Source organism: Megalops cyprinoides, chromosome 8 (assembly GCF_013368585.1).
Source record: "Megalops cyprinoides isolate fMegCyp1 chromosome 8, fMegCyp1.pri, whole genome shotgun sequence".
Taxonomy (NCBI): Eukaryota; Metazoa; Chordata; class Actinopteri; order Elopiformes; family Megalopidae; genus Megalops; species Megalops cyprinoides.
Window position 1 is genome coordinate 16,892,417 of NC_050590.1, and position 19,515 is coordinate 16,911,931.

The 19,515-nt window shown below is 43.5% G+C and overlaps 1 protein-coding gene across 2 annotated transcripts; it reads left to right on the forward strand.

The window, feature by feature from the left end:
- The first annotated feature begins 1,287 nt into the window (after positions 1-1,287).
- On the forward strand, positions 1,288-18,898 carry dhx38 (DEAH (Asp-Glu-Ala-His) box polypeptide 38). Of its 2 annotated transcripts, XM_036535499.1 has the most exons (27): positions 1,288-1,391; positions 2,015-2,561; positions 2,708-2,919; positions 3,093-3,236; positions 3,331-3,499; positions 4,166-4,284; positions 4,748-4,824; positions 4,924-5,079; positions 5,775-5,936; positions 6,532-6,639; positions 7,391-7,515; positions 7,637-7,774; positions 8,687-8,873; positions 9,622-9,807; positions 10,073-10,213; positions 10,507-10,617; positions 11,077-11,193; positions 11,483-11,590; positions 11,931-12,043; positions 14,253-14,461; positions 14,648-14,802; positions 15,103-15,258; positions 15,544-15,678; positions 15,786-15,911; positions 16,078-16,173; positions 16,476-16,597; positions 18,440-18,898. In XM_036535499.1, the coding sequence occupies exons 2-27, from the start codon at positions 2,248-2,250 to the stop codon at positions 18,519-18,521; spliced, it is 3,768 nt and encodes a 1,255-aa protein (XP_036391392.1). In that variant the 5' UTR covers positions 1,288-1,391; positions 2,015-2,247; the 3' UTR covers positions 18,522-18,898. The 2 variants fall into 2 exon arrangements, with proteins under 2 accessions (XP_036391392.1, XP_036391393.1); XM_036535500.1 differs by lacking the exon at positions 1,288-1,391 and having other exon boundaries at positions 2,009-2,561.
- The last annotated feature ends 617 nt before the right edge of the window (positions 18,899-19,515 follow it).

Genomic DNA, 19,515 nt, shown 5'->3' on the forward strand with positions numbered 1-19,515 from the left:
TTCACATGGACACCATGTATCTTAAACATATCAGCAAGCATCAGAGTATTCAGGGAAGTGTCCTTTGAAATCGGTTGGAAAGACCTTGATTTCAGAGTAGTGAAATCTGATGTATATGATTTTACATGAGAAAGCTGATTTCCAGATTTTAAATGTACATATTTATGACTCTTTATTGTAAGCACTAAACTCCATCTCAAGTATACAGTTTTGAAAGAATTGCACTCAGCTGAATGAAACAGGGACTCCAACATAGGGAAAATGAAGGGGCACCATGACGATGACAACTCCTTCACTACACGGGGTGAAACGCAAACCTGTAGGTGGGTACACATGAAGAAAAGGGGCAAACAACTAACTGACAAATCCACCCCGAAACAATAAAACCATTCCCACAAAACTCCCAAATAACATAAAAATACAGTGCAAAGGCTCATGGGAGCAGCCAGTCCAGTCCAGAAGCAGCGCTGAGCCAGGCAGATTACAGTATACTTATAGTACCAAACAGCAAGTGTTTTTTAATGTCAAATCCTTTGTTCCAGAGTCTCTTGTACTGTTTGCATATAACACTGCGAGAAACACTGGTACCAGATTCCTTGTATGCGTAGAGGCATGCTTGGCCAGTAAATTCTGATTTTGATTTTGATGTTAGGATTACAGCTACACCTATGGGAAATGCTTGTATGTTGCACCAGTATGTCAGTATGTTAGTCTTTATGCTATGAACTATTGATCAGTTTTTTGTTGACAAACTAATCGCTGATTATTTATTGCCTATTAAAGTTAATTTATTGTCTATTTAAATGTAAGTTTACAGTTCTGTCCCAAACCTACAGTGTCCTCACAATCTTTGAGTGTTTGTGGTTGCACTTTAATGCAGCATCAGACTCACTCACTTCCATTTCAGGAGACCATATTCTCTGTCTGCACACTTGTGAAATGCAGTCTACAGACTTATATTTTGGATATAATATAAAAGTTTTTATTTTCCTCTTCATAAAACAAATTTATTGAAGTCATATTTATATTTTTAATTATATTTTAGTTTTGACCACTGGGATTTCCTAGCTATTTATTCTAGTATTTACACATGATATGCATATAAATATATGTTATTTATGTGTGCATATTGTATGTGTATGTAAACGTCTCATTTAAATGCAGTTTAATTTATGTCATGGCGAAAGTTCGGAATTGGAAAAATGTTCTATTACGGTACGCCTGTCTGACTGTCAAGACAGTCGTCTGTTGATAAAGTTTTGTAGCTCACAGAATTGTGGGATTCCAATGGCGGCGAGTATGAATGCGTGAAAGCGTTCAAAATCTTTAAACTTGTCGTCACGAACGCGTACGGTGGTGTTTCAGTGAATGCAGTTGCCATTTATTTGAAGGTAAGCGATTTCTATTTTTTTACCTTAATGGTTATCGAACTATAACTGCAACGGCGTTTTATGGTGGTGTATGTTGAGCTCGTCTGAAATATTTATCGTGATAGGTTAGCTGCCTGTTTTGTGCCACACGGGTTGCTATTTAGTTAGCTAGACTCTCTGAGTTATACTGCGTAGTCGTATTGCCGGGTAGCCATCTAGCTAGCTTGCTAAACTTTCCAGTAATTTTATCTAACGTTAGGTAGTCGGCTGATTGACGTAACATTGAGGTATGTCTGTTTGTAGATACGTCGCTAGTTGTTTTTCTAATGTTGTCAAAAAGTACAATACAATATTTAGCGAGCTAACTAATCAAGCAGATCACCGGCTAGCTAACATAAATACATTTAAAGCAAACTAGCGAGCTAATACCAATAACGCAATTTAGCTGACTTTACTTAAGGAAATGTTTGTTGTATGTAAACCACTAGATCATAGCTAGCTAACGTTTGTCAAGGCGTCTTGTCACGGATTTGCCATTTGCCAGTGAAGTTAGTCCAGCAGTTTCCCTTGTTACTACACTGTCAGCTGTCTGGCTATATGCTAGTATTAATCGCCGTAACTGAAGTGTTGCATTTGTTTTATAGGTCAGCGTTTGGACCAACGGAGTGCAGAACTACATAGCTGCTACGGTACCAGTACAGCTTCCTTTATATTCTTCTAGCCAGGAATGGGCTCTTCCAAACACAGTGGACCCGTGTTGAACGCTGAATCTGAACGTTTGTGTTTTTCAAATTCATACTTGTTTTAGAAGGAGAGTTGTGGAGATCTCTGTGACTGGACTGTACTGTAGACTTGTGAAGTTGCATTTTCTGAGGGGATGGAAGATGATGTCTCATTGCATAGGCTGGAGGGTAGTGACCCTAGCGTGCAAGCTGGTGGGCTGATAGTGAAGAAGAAAAGTGCGGCCGCAGAACCTCACATCTTTAGGGCTCCCACACCACGCACATCCTTGCTGGGTCTGGATCTGCTGGCAGCGCAGAAGCGCAAGGAGCGCGAGGCAGAAAATGATGACAAGAAGACCAAGAAGTCCAAGGTGTCCTCATACCGGGACTGGGCAGAAGGCAGAAGTGACTCTGGATCCGATGAGGAGGAGGAGGTGGTGGAAGAAGGTGGGGGCGATAGGAAGGAGAGGTGAGTTAAGAACTATTGGGCCCTTCACAGTCCTGTTATCTTCACCTAAGAAATGGAGAGGTGTATGCTAGGCTTTAGATCTCTCATTTATCTTCTGAAAATGCTTCTGTCAAACATTTTGAAGGCCTCTTTGTCCTCCTGTTCAGAAAATACCGTATGACAGGCTCGGAAACGCCCTCCAACCCAGGTGGAGTCAGTGAAGAGTTCCGGCGCAAACACCAGCAGAGGGAGAAAGAGCGGCGGGAACATGGAGTCTATGCCTCCTCCAAAGAGGAGAAGAAACGAGACAAAGAGCGGGACAGAGACAGAGACAGGAACAGGGACAAGGACAGAGCAAGGGAGCGGAGGAGTGAGAGAGGTGTGTTCACACTTTTAAACTTTCAATATGCTTTATTTCTTTTTTTTGATGTTTGGTAGCTTAAAGTTATTGATTGTAAAATGAATCTCCATTAGAGCAGAAATACTACATTTTTCCGGATGAAGCTAAACTACTGACTGTGGTTTTGATGTTGTTGTTTTTTTGCGCGGAAGATGATCGAGAGCGCAGCAGCAGCCGCTCAGAGCGGGGTGAGCGGAGTGAGAGGAGTGAGCGTGCTCAGAAGGACAGCTGGTCTGAGCGCAGCAGGCGGGGGAGCAGGAGAGAAGAGCCCGAGTCACCCCGCCACCGGCCCAGAGGTCTGTACATCCAGCTTGATGAGGGACTGGTCACTAATGATGTTGGGACCTTTTCAGAACTAACGGTAGTGTGTTTATCCGTGTGCATGCTCAGATGCCCCCACACCTTCACGGTCCAGCTGGGATGAAGATGACAGTGGGTATTCCAGCTCCCGATGGTCCCACTGGGAGTCGCCCTCCCCTGCCCCCTCCCACCGGGAGTCAGACAGGTCGGAGCGTAGTCACCGCTCGGGGCGTGAGAGCGAGAGGAGGGACAAGGACAGGTACTCAGCCACAGCCTGGCACTCAGCTACACATGGACCCACCCAGACTACAGTGACCTATTAAATTACATTGTATTATTGTCATTTTGGAGACACAGCAACTTACATAGGTTGCAGGTTTTTTACATGGGATCCATTTATACAGCTGAATATTTACTGAGGCAATTGTCCTTGCCCAAGGATACAGCAGCAGTGCCCCATTGGGGAATTGATCCAGCAACCTTTCAGTTAAAAGGCCTGCTCCTTACCACTATACTGCACTGCACTATATGCTGTTGCGCACCTCAGTGCCACAGAGGTTCATCACTCACACTGTTCCTAGCTATTTCTGCAAAACAGTATGGTTAGGCCTCGGTAATACATATTTTCAGTAGTTTCTATGGTAGTGATCAGCTTTAATTTGACTTTAATTTAAAGCTTTAATTTAAAGAACCTTATGTTGTATTGTTGATTTTTATCATGGGGTGCACAAAACTGACAACTGCTGATGTGGGAAAAAATGTGATAATGGTTATTGTAAATGACAGTTCATGGAATATCGATTTAAACTGGAACTGGACATCTAAGCATGATTACAATAATGTGACGCATTTGTTGTAGATCTTTTTAAAATGGTCTGTATAGGTGTGCTGGTTCTTTTTTATTGAACTTTGCCTCCACTCCCAGATCTGTAAGGAGCCGGTATCCTGATGACACGCCCCTGCCCACACCCTCATACAAGTATAACGAGTGGGCCAACGACAGGAAGCACCTGGGCTCTACCCCCCGGCTCTCACGTGGGAAAGGTACAGTATGCTCATGCCCTCCAGCAGTCAATGCTGACAAGTTGTGATTTTCTTAATTCTCAATGCTCATGTTGCCTGACTGAAATGCTGTCTGTGACTAATGCTGTCCGTCTGTATAAGTTAGGATGATGATCAGAGATTAGTTTTACTTGGTAAATTCGACATTTAAGTGTAGCAGTGTTTGAAAAATGCTGATGGAGACTTGCTGTAGAAAAAAAAAACTGGAGCTGTCTTCATAAAAGTGCTCAGTCTGAGTGCAGGCTGAGCCTTACAGCAGCTGGACAAAGTTAGCGGCTTATACAGGATTCCTTGACTTGCCACTCATAAATTTCTCCTTGCATCTTGTCAGGCACCTTTAAGTTGCTGAAATTTATGTGAATATTTTTTATTTGGGGAAATAGCTGGTAGACTTTGGCCATGGATGTGAGGAATGTGTAGGTGAATGCTTGGTCTTGTGTTGCAGGTAAAAGGGAGGAAGGGGAAGATGGCATTGAATTTGACAATGAGGAAGAGAAGCAGCAGTGGGAGGAGGACCAGCGTGTGAGTGCTGAACTATTCTACTGCACAGCTTTTGAATGAGCTTAAAAATAACTTTGTGTACAATAATTGTCAGTCTGTAACTGGGTCTTGGTTTTGCAGCAAGCAGACAGAGATTGGTACATGATGGATGAGGGCTATGATGAGTTCCATAATCCACTGACCTCAAGCTCAGAAGAGTATGTGAAGAAGCGGGAGCAGATCCTGCAGAAGCAGACGCAGAAGCGCATTTCTGCGCAGAAACGGCAGATCAACGAGGTACAGTCACACTGTTGGCTTCCTGACCCAACGCTGTCCTTCATCCCTAGGGTTGAGTGGGGGTCAGCTGTTTCCTGTCTGTCTGTACTCTTTCACATGTTCAGCCCCTCACGCTGCTATGAGGACAGTGAGACTAGTGGAGAGTGCCATGTGCTGTACAAATTAAATGTTCTCTTTACAGCTAATCATGCACATTGATGGGGAATCTTTCTGTTATTGGCAGTGCTTTTACATGCTTGGAAATGTCCTGTTGTATTGATTCAGTTGGCACTTCTGTATTAAAGCAGAAGGGTGTTTTCAGTAGTCTTGGTGAATACTTTTAAAATGTGTGTTTTTATGATACTCTTTTTGTTTCTCAGATTTTCAATCTGTTGCTGCACTCACAGTATTAATAACTTGTTTTGATTGTAGTACAGAGTTTGGCTTACAGTGTAGGGCAATTTGTGTATTCTATTTGTACTGCTAGACAAATAAATAAACAGTAAAGAGCCCTGTTCTCAGATCTGAAGATCCTAGTCTGAATGAATGAGAATTTGGAGACGGTAAGTAAAATAAAGTGATTCTGTGTATGTTTTTGGTCTTCATAGGATAGTGAAGTGTGCTGTAATGGTGTCGTATTTATTGTGTGTTTATATGGCCTCTAGGCGAGTAGTTGTCATGTGTGTATATTCTTTGTGTTTGTATTGTGTCTGTAGGACAATGAACGCTGGGAGACCAACCGCATGCTGACCAGTGGTGTGGTGCAGAGACTGGAGGTAGATGAAGACTTTGAAGAGGACAACGCTGCCAAGGTCCATCTGCTGGTTCACAACCTGGTCCCTCCTTTCCTGGATGGAAGGATTGTCTTCACCAAGCAGGTAACCATTCTGACAGAAGTTACACAAATTGTGGGTGTAGTGTGACAGAGCTGCTAGAATTTCTGTGTGTAATGGGCGTTGCTGATTCCCCTCTGTCTATGTATAAGAGCTGCTGCAATCCCACTGTCTAAGGGTTGTTTGTGGTAGATGATGTATGATTGATAAGACAGGTCTTTCTCCAGGTGGTCCACAGTGACAGGACAAATTTGCCGCATTTCAGATGCTTAGAGTTGGAGATGTTGCTGTTGTTGTACTGGTCATGGCTCCCTGCAGCTTGTGCAGGCGCCTCTGTTGCACAGGTGACATCAGGGAGACGGTCCTGTCCTTCGTTTGGTGTCTGCCACTGCCGCTGCATTGGGAGACTTGTAGTGTCAGAAATGGTCACAGTTGGCTTATGTGTGTGTTGGAGGATTGCATTTGCTACACCCTGCACTTCCATGGGAGTGTAGAGGATATTGACAAGCTTAATATGCAATTCGTGATTACAAAAAGTTGGGTGGAAAAAGCAGGAAAAATGTAAAAACAAAAAACTTTCTGTGCGTGGTGGACATGATGTGATGAACAGGGCTGATGTCTCCCTCTCTCTGTACTTCAGCCTGAGCCGGTAATTCCTGTGAAGGACCCTACCTCTGACATGGCTATCATCTCCCGTAAAGGCAGCCAGCTGGTCCGCAAACATCGTGAGCAGAAAGAGCGTAAAAAGGTAAAGCACACCTCTAAAACCTGTTCTGAACTCCTAGAAACCATGCTCTGCTCCTCTCTAAACCCTTCACGTTGAACCCCTCCAAACTCTGCTCTGAACCCTTCCAAAGCCAAAACTGAACGACTTCAAACCCTGCTCTGAAGCCCTTCAAACTCCCAATCTGATCTTCTCCTTTTTTCTGTGTCCCACCTGTGACTCTACTTGAAGTTGTGCACTTCCTGTCCCCCTTGTCAATTTTGTGTTCGTTCTTACGGTCCTCAGCAATGGCTGTGCAAGAATGTGAATCTGAGTTGAAGGACATGCGTGAGCATGAATCTGTTCTTCAGTGTTGGTAGTGTGTGAGGGTGAATGTGTGTCTCTCATTGTTGGTAGTGTGTGATGGTGAATGTGTGTTTCTCAGTGTTGGTAGTGTGTGAGGGTGAATGTGTGTTTCCCAGTGTTGGTAGTGTGTGATGGTGAATCTGTGTTTCCCAGTGTTGGTAGTGTGTGATGGTGAATCTGTGTTTCTCAGTGTTGGTAGTGTGTGATGGTGAATCTGTGTTTCCCAGTGTTGGTAGTGTGTGATGGTGAATCTGTGTTTCCCAGTGTTGGTAGTGTGTGATGGTGAATCTGTGTTTCCCAGTGTTGGTAGTGTGTGATGGTGAATCTGTGTTTCCCAGTGTTGGTAGTGTGTGATGGTGAATCTGTGTTTCTCAGTGTTGGTAGTGTGTGAGGGTGAATATAACTGCTCTGTAATGTTCTGTGCTGGCAGGCTCAGCATAAGCACTGGGAGCTGGCAGGCACCAAGCTTGGTGACATCATGGGCATCAAGAAAACGGAGGATGATGATGGCACCCAGGGAAAACCTGTGGGTGAAGATGGCAACGTGGACTACAGGTGACTTTTCAGTCCTGCTCATTTCTTAGCCTCTCTCTTCTCTGAAAATCAGCCCACCGAACATATGATTCTCTCAACAGCTGAGCTCTTCTGTAATGTCATTGTCCCTCTCTCTCCCCAGGACAGAGCAGAAGTTTGCAGATCACATGAAAGAGAAAAGCGAGGCCAGCAGTGAGTTTGCGAAGAAGAAGACCTTGCTGGAACAGAGGCAGTACTTGCCCATCTTTGCTGTGAGACAGCAGCTGCTCAACATCATCAGGTACTGGGCTAGATATTTACAGTATTATACCTGTAAACCTCACATACAGTACATGCAAACAGGATGTTTTATGCAGATGTAAGGCAGTAGTCATCTCGCTAGATGTAGCTATACTTAGCCTGACAGAAAATTGAGTTCATAGCCATGCTAAAAATGAAAAAAATGAAGACATTTGCAAAAAAACATTTTCCCAGTAAGGATGACAGTATCTTAAAAGACAAAAAAGTCAATCAGAATGTAGGCTTCTCCCCTCCTGTGCTATCCGTCCTGTGATTGATGATGGCTGACTGTTTGTCTTCAGTGTTGACATTTATCTGAAAAGGACATGTTAATCATTAGTTCTTTCTAGAATACTGTTGTAAATGCATGAAAAGAGTGATTCCAAAATTCCTTGCAGAAATGCTGTCTGTCGAGGCTTCTAAAGGAAAGTAATGACATTTTGTGATTGTAATGTACTCTTTAAAGGTTTTTGTCTCAGTCAGATGTAGAGGGTGTTATTTTGTCTGTAGAGCATAGAGCTCTCAATACCAACAGTGTAGTTGTTTCTTGATAAAACAGAAATACCAGCCATGGCAGCAGTTTAGAGATTCAGTAAATGTTTGGGATTGGGTCAGACATGGATGTGGAGACTGGAAATAAGTTGTTTGGAGATTGCACAGTTTTTCTCATTTTTAAATTTACAATACAGGACAAAAAAATACAAAAACATTTTTGTATTGATAGTTACTTTGGTAAGCATTGAACAAGTTCATTAGCATCTCTATGACAAATATACGGTGCCCACTGGAACATTACATGTAGAACATATGGAATCCAAGATATGGAATGATTTTCTTGCCAGCATACCTGCATTTTCCTATGTGCTGTCCTGGGATAGTGCTCTGCTCACAGGGTCATGCTGCTGTATTTCAGGGACAACAGCATCGTGATTGTGGTGGGGGAGACAGGCAGTGGGAAAACCACGCAGCTGACACAGTATCTCCATGAGGATGGTTACACAAGCTACGGCATGGTGGGCTGCACACAGCCTCGCAGAGTTGCCGCCATGAGTGTGGCCAAGAGAGTGAGTGAGGAAATGAGCAGCAACCTGGGAGAGGAGGTGAGCATCATCTGTTCCAGTTCAGCCTGATACAGCACAATTCAGCATGGCCTAGCACAATTTACAATTATCTAGAATGACTTGCATATGTTACAGTTTTTACACATCTTCCATTTATACAGCTGTATATTTACGGAGGCAATCCTGAGTCAGATGCCTTGCCCAAGGGTACAGCAGTAGCGCATCCTACATCCATGTGTAGGACTTGTAGCATGTGGTACTACACCTTTCTGCACTTGTTAGATGTGGGTGTTGCATATGCAATTTTATCAGTTGAGCTAATTTAATTTATAATGATTTTATTGAATTTCCAGGAGATGACAGGTTCAACAGATCAACAGACTTGTCAACTACATTTTTAACGAATATATATTTAATAAATGCTTACAAATATAAAACATTTGCGGACTGTAAATGATAGACATGTTAGCTGCCAGTAGCCCGTCATTGCTCTACTCTTAAAACCAAGGACATAAATTCAGAATGTGTGCCAACAGCAACACCTAGTGGACAATATGACTCCATCTGCTCCTTTTGATTTACTTAATGCTTCATAAATGTTTCTTAAACAGCTACATCCATTAATGATGGTGATGAAATTGTTTATGCAGCTTTTTTAACTTGGTCACACTTTCTACAAGTATTTTTTAGTAGAGTTTATCTATCATCGGGTATTTTTCCCTTCTCATTGAAGCGTTCACCATTTTGAAACATTCATTTGGCTAACCCTTTGCCTGTCCATGTCCAGGTGGGCTATGCTATCCGTTTCGAGGACTGCACCTCAGAGAAGACTGTGATCAAGTATATGACAGACGGGATCTTGTTGAGGGAGTCTCTTCGAGAGTCGGACCTGGACCACTACAGCGCAGTCATCATGGACGAGGCCCACGAGCGCTCCCTCAATACAGATGTGCTCTTTGGCCTGCTCAGGGAGGTGAGAACGCTAGGGAACAGGGGACAGAGCACAGACCAGCTGTTCACCAGCACAGGCTGAGAGTCTCTACAGATACCTTTTCTCTCTCTACATTCTATTTGGGACCAGCGGTAGAGTCTCTCACCCTCTGTAGGTTGTATAGGTAGTAGAGTCTCTGAATGCCTCTCACTGTTACATATCTGCCACAACTGAGTCTTTGATGCCCACTGTGTCTGTGAAGTGTGTATATTACCAGCAATAGAGTCTCACTAAATCTGCTCTGCAGGTGGTGTCCAGGCGTTCAGACTTGAAGCTCATTGTCACGTCCGCCACCATGGACTCAGATAAGTTTGCTGCATTCTTCGGCAATGTTCCAATATTCCACATTCCAGGACGAACTTTCCCAGTGGACGTCTTGTTCAGCAAGGTATTGTTCTTATGTGATTTAAATAGCTGAAATCAGAGTAAAGGACTTCTGCGCAATTGATGGAATATGTTTGTATTATGGCTTTTCTTTTATGAGTATGATTCCTGCAGTTGAAAATAATCACATATTTTAATCAATATAGGAAATAAACCATTTTTTATATTGTAATTTAGGTGTCTGATTACACATTCTGCCTAATGGATGCGGGATGTCTCACAGAATTGTCAGCACAGTGATCATAGGTGGAACTGTCCTAAACATCATATGGTGATGGTGATGTTTGTGTGTTTCAGACACCTCAGGAAGATTATGTGGAGGCTGCAGTAAAACAGGCCCTGCAGATCCACCTGAGTGGCATGCAGGGGGACATCCTCATCTTTATGCCTGGCCAGGAGGACATTGAGGTACCTGCAAGGCATTCAGATTAATTAAGATATTGCATAGTGTTCTTAGCTAGTATTCTAACAAGCACCAGTTGGTCGCTAATGGATAGTTGAGGGTTAGAAGGCAAGGGCATCTAATTGAAGTGTTTAACATTTTGATATTTCGTTAGTCTGCATCTTGTGTTCTGTGCAGGTCTGCTTTGCCATTGTATGAAGCAGCGTTATTTTCTTTTTTTCCATTAAGTTGCTTCAAAAAGTCGCATCAAAAAACTGTAGGCAACCTTATGGTTAACCCACAGTTAGCCTGTAACAACCCCTTTCTTTCATCCATGTCTGGGCCAAACCAAACTGCACTTCACACTGCAGTATCATATCTTTAAGCGACGAACACTTTGGCTACATTAGGCAGAGGTCTTTGACGGCATCCTGTGGAGGAAGGGCTGTCGTGACATTCCTGTTGCTTCTGCCCTCATGCATCAGGTGACGTCAGACCAGATAGTGGAGCGTCTGGAGGACCTGGAGAGTGCCCCCCCACTGGCTGTGCTTCCCATCTACTCCCAGCTGCCCTCTGACCTGCAGGCTAAGATCTTCCAGAAGGTACAGCCTGCCCCCAGACACCCTTAACCTAAGGCCCTGAACCCTGAAGGCCTATGTGTGTTAGTCTTTCTAATACTGTGCAAAGAATTTTCATTAGTGCCTTCCCAGTTCCCCACAGTCAAAATGAGGGAATTGACATATTTGTGATTATTCTCATGCTAAGCACACATGAATACAGTAGCATTGTATTTAGCTGTTAGTTTGTTCTTCTAAACTCCTAATCATGTTCTTATTTTCTACAAATAAATGCTATGTGTTACAATTGTTGTGTCTGTGTTTTATGCTCAAGGCTCCAGATGGTGTGCGGAAGTGTATTGTGGCCACAAACATTGCTGAGACCTCCCTGACTGTGGATGGGATCATGTTTGTCATTGACTCTGGATACTGTAAACTGAAGGTAGTGCACACTTCCTGTTGCTTTGCCGAATGAATAAATGTAAATGTAATGTAAATGCTCTGAGGGCTGTGTACTAGGGTTTCCAGTCCTTGTGTACCAATGTGAGCCTTCATCTGTCGTGCAGTGCAGTTCATCTGTAGTGCAGTACTGTAGTGCACAGCAGTTCCTGGTTTGCATTTGAATGTAGCTTTACACTTTTCCTCGTATTGCTGGTGAACTTGTGTAAAGCTACATTCAAATGCAGACCAGAAACTGCTGTACACATGGAATAAGAGTTACTATATTCTGGGTCATGTCTTTCCTCATGCTGAAATTGTTTCTGTGTGGTTTCTCTGCCTAGGTTTTCAACCCTCGGATTGGTATGGATGCCCTGCAGGTGTACCCCATCAGCCAGGCTAATGCCAACCAGCGATCGGGCCGAGCAGGCAGGACTGGGCCAGGGCAGTGTTACAGGTAAACTGGCCCTGTGAGGCCTCCAACTGTCTGACTGCTACAGTAGCACTAAGGTAAATGAAATGGAGAGATTGAAAGCCTCAGAGAAACCCACATGTACCAGTGCAGTGTAGAGTGTGGAGTGCTTGGGGAATCACACAGCTGGTTGTCTCCACGCCTGCATACCTGCTGAAAAAGGAATGCTGTGTTCCCTCTCTGTGTCTCACTCATGGAGTCTGACACACATCTCAGTTTCACCCTTTCGCTTTCATAATTATCCAGTTTGGAAGTGCAGAATTTTAGACTGGTAAGCATATATTGTTCCTTTCTAAATCTCACAGAAACCATCCCTCCACACAGAAGATAAGTTTTATGGTTTGTCTCATCCCATCAGTGATATAAATCTTAACACTTTCTCAGTTTGCTACTCTAGCCCTCTGATCTGAAAGCTGGCCCTTTTAAATCCCCAGAAAGTCTGGAAAGGAGAGCAAAGGGATGTAAAGAGACAATCTTGAGAGGATTTCATGGAGTTGAATTCTGTTTACAGTAGAGAAAATGTGACACAAAGGCTGTTTTCTGCAGTTGATGATGACCTTTCAAGAGCCACATTTCCAAGGCGACACGGCGCACTTTTTTCTTGCTTCCGAACACATGCGCAATTGTTTTGGCTCCATGTAAATGTGTCTGGCTCCACTTGAAAGGCCACATTCATTGCAGGATCAGACGCATCCACCCCAATGCACATCTGTGAAGAATCAATTACTGTTTTCAAAGTGCTTCAGTGGAGAGGACCCCGAGAGACAGTGACCAGCCTCTGTCACACTGTGGCACTGCTGCATAAATAATCCACTGCAAAAAGCTACTCTGACTGCTACGGAAAGTGATTGACAGCATTTCATTTTATTTCTCACAGCCAAAACATTACATTATCGTCATTTAGAAGAGGCTCTTATCCTGAGCGACTTAAGTAGGTTAAAATTTTGTCCATTTATACAACTGGATAAAGCTGGAGGTAATTGTGCATTACGCACCCTTTCCAAGGGTACAGCAGTAGTACCCCAGTGGGGAATCGAACCGGGAACCTTTCAGTGACGAGCCTTGTTCCTTACAACCGTGCTGCATTGCCGCCCATGTGGCATATGATACCGCCCCAAAGCAAAACCATAGTGTGATAAGTGCTACTTGCCAGTGAAAATCATTTCTTTTTGGGGTTGAATAATTTCTTGTACTTTTGTGCATTTTAAATGGAGGGCATTGCAAATGGCTCCCTCATTCCTCTGGTTCAGTTTTACAGCTTTTTGAAATTGGAATATTAAACATAATTCCAAAAAACAAAATTTAAGATTAAATGTAGCTGTTACATATGCAGTTATATATGCAATCCTGACATGTTGCACCTCAATTTCGTATTTACACATCTCTGATGACCATTTTTACCTTTCTCTGACCCTCTGTTTGACCTGGTTGTGCTCTGCATTGAGGGTTCAGCTGTTCAGTTTACTACTTGTATTGTTAGCCAAAATGGGAGTCTCATAATCCAGATCCTGTTACATATAAAACCTCTGGTCATTCACACAGCAAGAAATTCAGTCTGGCTCAACAAGGACAACACAAATCCAGCCATGTTTCTGATATGCATGCAATAGCAGTATAAAGCCTTGTTCTATAACTTCATCCACATCAGAAGTCCTGTGTTACTCCAACAATGATAACTTCTTAAAACAGATTGTTAGAAATCAGGAATATAGTAGTTTAAGTGGTTAGGAAAGTGGATATTTTTATGTACATAGATTTTGGTTTCTGTTGAGTGTGGAGATATGGAGGGTGTGTAATCAATCTAATGTTGGTGGACTGCTGTAAAATCTTTCCATCAGATCCATGCCTATATGTGGTATACCTTGAGATTAAACTCTCTCTTGTGTCTTTGTGTCAGCTTGCACACGCTCACTCTATGGCCTCTGTTTAAGCTTTTTTAAATTGTCTTATGAGTTGGCTGCAAATGTCAAATGTGAAAGGATCCAGCGCTTTGACAAACTCTTCTCTGTATTCAGTTATGCATACCTTCTTACAATGGGTTTTCCTTATTTTCCTTATTGTGTCTTTATATTCTATGTATAAGCTGCATGTTTTTAATTCTGAGCCTCTTTGCCAAGTAATCAGTAACTTGGATAAGTGAATCAAATCTGAGCGTTGAACAGTCTGACAGATGCTTGTCTTTCCCCCATGGTAGACTGTACACCCAGAGTGCTTTTAAGAACGAGATGCTCACCACCACCATCCCAGAGATCCAGAGGACCAACCTTGCCAACGTAGTGCTGCTGCTCAAGTCCCTAGGAGTGCAGGATCTGCTGCTTTTCCATTTCATGGACCCACCACCTGAGGACAACATGCTCAACTCCATGTACCAGCTGTGGATCCTGGGGGCCCTGGATAACACAGGTGAGGCATACTGCAATGCTTGATTGTATCTCAGTTGTCTTCCCAGGTTTATAGTGTGGTCAGAGCCTGAAATGTTAGACATTTGAAGCCATATTTTCTGTATTCAGTTGTTCCCTCCTCCTTACGATGACGCCTACTAAAGAGAGGCTGTGTATGAAGTGTTCCGCCTCTCTCTCCTTGTTCCAGGTGGTCTGACACCTACTGGCCGCCTCATGGTGGAATTCCCGCTGGACCCAGCTCTATCCAAAATGCTGATTGTGTCATGTGACATGGGCTGCAGTGCTGATATCCTCATCATTGTCTCTATGCTGTCTGTTCCAGCTATCTTCTACAGGCCTAAGGTGCAACCTACATAGATGTGTGTGTGTGTATGCATGTGTGCGTGCATGTGTGTAAATATCTTCCCATTTTTCAGTCAAGGCTCTTAGGGACCTGCCTAGTTTATTTTTAAACAAAAAAAAAAGGAAACACACAAAAACAATCTTACATCTTTTTCATTTTGCATCACTGTATGGCTATTTTTCTTCATCTTTAATTTCCTCAACTTGTGTCATGTTTTAAAGAACAGTTTGAGTTTATGCCAACACTGTGTAAGCAGTAATGTCTGTGATTGTGCTCCTGACTTGTTGCTGTTCCAACAGGGCCGTGAGGAGGAGAGTGACCAGGTGAGGGAGAAGTTTGCCGTGCCTGAGAGCGACCACCTCACCTACCTGAACGTTTACCTTCAGTGGAAGAACAACAACTACTCCAGCATCTGGTGCAACGAGCACTTCATCCACACCAAAGCAATGCGCAAGGTAAGATTTCCCAGACCGCTGTGCAGCCTTCTTATCCATCGTGTTTCCCACGCCTACTGGGGACGGAGTGATTTGCCAGCATCCTGTGCCTCTCTCTTCGCTCCCTGCTTAGTGTTCCTCGCTCTCTACGTGAACACTTTCCAACGGTGTCCTGAATCTCTTTGACACATTGTAATATGGATGTAAAATGGTGCTGTTTCGCTGCATCAACCAAATGGTGTTTCATTGAGACGATGCAGCACTGCAGACTAGTGGTCTGAATGGATGAGTGCATGTGTGTTGCAGGTGCGAGAGGTTAGGGCCCAGCTCAAAGACATCATGGTGCAGCAGAGACTCAACCTGGTGTCATGTGGCTCAGACTGGGACATCATCAGGAAGTGCATCTGTGCTGCGTATTTCCACCAGGCCGCCAAGTTGAAGGTACAGAGGAACTTGTCGTTTGCGTCATGGTCTTGCTGAGACAAGAACTAACAGACAGGTTGCAGGGGTATTATAATCTTCTGTAATGGATGTTTGTGTGTCCACAGGGGATTGGGGAGTATGTGAATGTCAGGACAGGCATGCCCTGCCATCTCCACCCGACCAGCTCTCTTTTTGGCATGGGCTACACCCCAGATTACATCACCTACCATGAGCTGGTGATGACCACCAAGGTAAGTCTGCTGTAACATTGAGTCCTCCTATGAACCAAATGAACCAAGAAAGTGTTGGGTTTGACATTCAAAGCACATACTGTACCAGTTTTGTGTGCGTAAGATTCCTGTCTTAGATGTACATACAAGGGGTAACAGCTGTGGATGTGTATGTTTTGTGTCACAGGAATACATGCAGTGTGTAACAGCTGTGGATGGAGAATGGCTGGCAGAGTTGGGACCCATGTTCTACAGTATCAAGCATGCAGGAAAAAGCAGACAAGTAAGGGCAGTTCCTCCCCTGTCCACATTGTCCCTCTCCTCTCTCCATATCTTCCCTCTCTGTCCATAGCCCCCTTCTCCCTGTCCGCATTCTCCTTCACCTCTTTCTGTATCCTCTCTGTCCACATCCTCCCTCTTTTCTGTCCAAATTCTCCTCTTCCTCTGTCCCTTTCAACTCTTTCCTCTCAGATGTGTTTGAGTTTGTGTTTAAGTTTTTTTCCCCAGTCCCCATTACCTCTGTCTGTCCTGTCTTGTGGCCCTCTCTTTCTGTCTTTCACACTTTCTCTGGGTCTCCTTCTTTAGGAGAACCGGCGTCGGGCAAAGGAAGAGATCTCCATCATGGAAGAGGAGATGTCATTGGCAGAGCAGCAGCTGCGGGCGAGGAAAGAGGAGCAGGAGAGAAAGAGTAGCCTGGGCAGTGCCAGGTACAGCAGCCTGACCCACTCCCCTTACCCACACTCCTCAAACTCCACACATCAGTGTACATTTTCAGCTCACACAGCACTGACGTACACTGATTAAAGTGAAAAAAGTGAGGTTTGGAGTCTTTGGCTTTGCCACTCCCTTTTTCGGATCTTTGTGTATCTGTGCTTTTCTCGTACAGTGTTTGGCCAGCCTTTTTCTGTCTCCTTTCAGGTGTGTAGCATAATGGCAGTCTCTTCTCTTCCTCTCTCTCTCTCCTCTCAGTCTGTCTGTCTGTGTCTTTATGTCTCTCTTGCTGCAGTGCTCTGGCCCCGCTCTCTGTCTCTTCCTCTTGATGAAGAAATATTGAATGAGTTTCTCTCACCTCTTCTCTCTCCATCCGAGAGAAAAAGAAATGATATTGACCCCCAGCTGACCCCTATTACTGTAGCAATTTAAATTGTGCCACAGCCAGGGAGAAAAAGCATGCGTTAATTTAAAAATTATACTGGAAAATTAATTCTACACACATCTGCCAGCTTCAAAAAGAAGAGACAGGCTTTTTAAAAATATATTTTCATTATTAATTAATCAACTAATTTATTTCTGCATCAAAACCTTTGTCTGTGTGCCCACCCACACTGGAAGACATCTTGACAATAATGTGGAAGTAAGGGATTAAGATTCAGATTTCTGTGACTCTGAAATGCAGTATTTAATGCGCTCCTCTCCCTCTGTGTGTGCTCAGACTTGTTTTGTGCTCCGTTGTTATGTTAATGACTCTGACCTTTTGCCCTGGTGTGACGGGTGGAAATGCAACATCTGTGAACATTAGTATGTGGTTCTGCAGGCTCACCTGGTGCTCACTGCCCAGGTCTTTGCATCCAGTGGGGACTGAGAAAGAGAGAGGGGGTGTTGTGCTGTGTGCTCAGTACTGAGCTTTAATGTAGGGACTGAGAAAAAGAGAGGGAGATGAGATTGCTTGCAGTCTACTGCCAGGCCCACACTAGACATGCGTGGATTCACCTGGTTTTTCCAAAAGAAACCATGCTTTGGAAAAAAGCTTTTAAGGCACTGGAGATGTGCCTCGAGATGTGCCACTGGAGTTTTTTTTTCTTTGTAAGAATTATGTAAAGACAGAGCCATTAGGTCTGATATAGCTTTAATCTCATGGAACAAAGCTTAATGTCCTTCATGTTCCTGATGACTGTCAGTGGTCCTTACCACTCATAGAATGGATAAACATCAGGGTTGGCTGTAATAAGGATGCCTCAGTCTTCTTTAGTTTTGAGTTTTATGAAAAATCTGTGTGAACAACATGTAGAGTAATGTAGCATACACATGTAACATCCTATATTTATTATCCAAATCACAATCTCAGTTGCAGTGAAACCATGAGAAAGAGAGACCCCTGCTTTTGCACATGCACGCACACATGCAGACACACACATACACACATATACCCCTTCAAAAATGAAAGGCACTACCAGTTAGTTGGTGAGGGCGCTGGCATGAGCAGAAGGTGTTGGCCAGGGGTTGTAAAGGGGGGGGTCATGGCCCAGTGGGTGTAATTGGAGGTTGCACATGTAGACAGAATGCTGGGTGTCGTCCGGGTGTCGAAGATGTAATTAAAGATGATTGATCGTGCTGTCAGTGCCTCAGCCCTGTGCACTAGCCGTCTCCGCAGAGATACAAACGGCCTTTTTATTTCTGTCTATAGCTGGCTCTCGCACTCTGCCCAGACTTAACCCTTCTGCTTTGAGCCCTCTAACTTCTCCTTCTTACAGTATGTGAGAGTATGTGACTGTACAAACCACACTCCTTTTCTTATTGCCTCTTTTTTTTTTCTTTTTTCACCCTGACAGGTCAGTAAAGATCTACACCCCAGGCAGGAAAGAAGATGTGCCCATGACCCCAAAGAGAACGCCTGCACGATTCGGCCTTTAATTCAGACACTTCTGTTGTAGAAATATAGGGACCTGACAAAATATATAGTCTCCTGTTGATATCAAAGCTTCCTATCCTCTGGAGCTAAGCAAATACTTCACTATTACAGTGTGAGCATTGTTGAAAGGTCTGACAATTATTTTTGCCAGTACCTTCAAAATATGAAATTCAGTGGCTTAACCAGTAGAGGGAGCACATGTATAAGGCCAGGGAGTTGGCCACGTTGACTCATTCCTTCAGCTGAATAAAATCACATCTGTTTTCCTCAGTGAGCAACAACATTAAATTTTTGCCTTTCACCATTTGAATCCTTGTGATATGCAAAGTAATGATATTCAAAATGAAGGCAATTTGAGAATGTTTTCTCACTGCTGTAACACCAGGAAAGTAACTGGTATTTAACTTCAATGCTGTTTACTTGTGTTTTAAATTTCACTTGGTTTACAATTTGAGTCTTGGTCTTGTACCTTGAGTTCTGGTTCAAGATACTTCCATTAAGAATGATTTCACATCATGGGGATCTTCCTAAACTGTTTTTGTCTGCCATCTGTTTTTATTTTTTGTTTTATTTTCCATTAAAATGTGTGTATTGGCTGTGAGACTAGTTCTTAAATGTTTCTGTTGTATTTTTAATCATGGGTTGGCAGAGCTGTTCTTTTACTAAATTTTCTCCATATACATTGAAACTGCATTGCCTCAGTCTTGCATCATGTCAGCAGATACATTGTTTGCAGAGGGCTAGTGAGTTGCATATTTTTGCCTCATGAGAGGATTGAGCACCACAGCCCAAGGTATGTTCCTCAGTGAGAGGCAGGTTATGTAGCAGCAGTAGATGGTGAGGTGCTCTATTGTGTAGTGGTGCTACTGTAAATCTGAGAACATACTCTGCCGCTCATTTGTTCATGCTTACAATGTTAACATGCCAATGTAGCGACAGTATTTGAAGTAACATTTGTACAGATGAGAGTTTCAGGTGGTTGGACTCACTGATTTT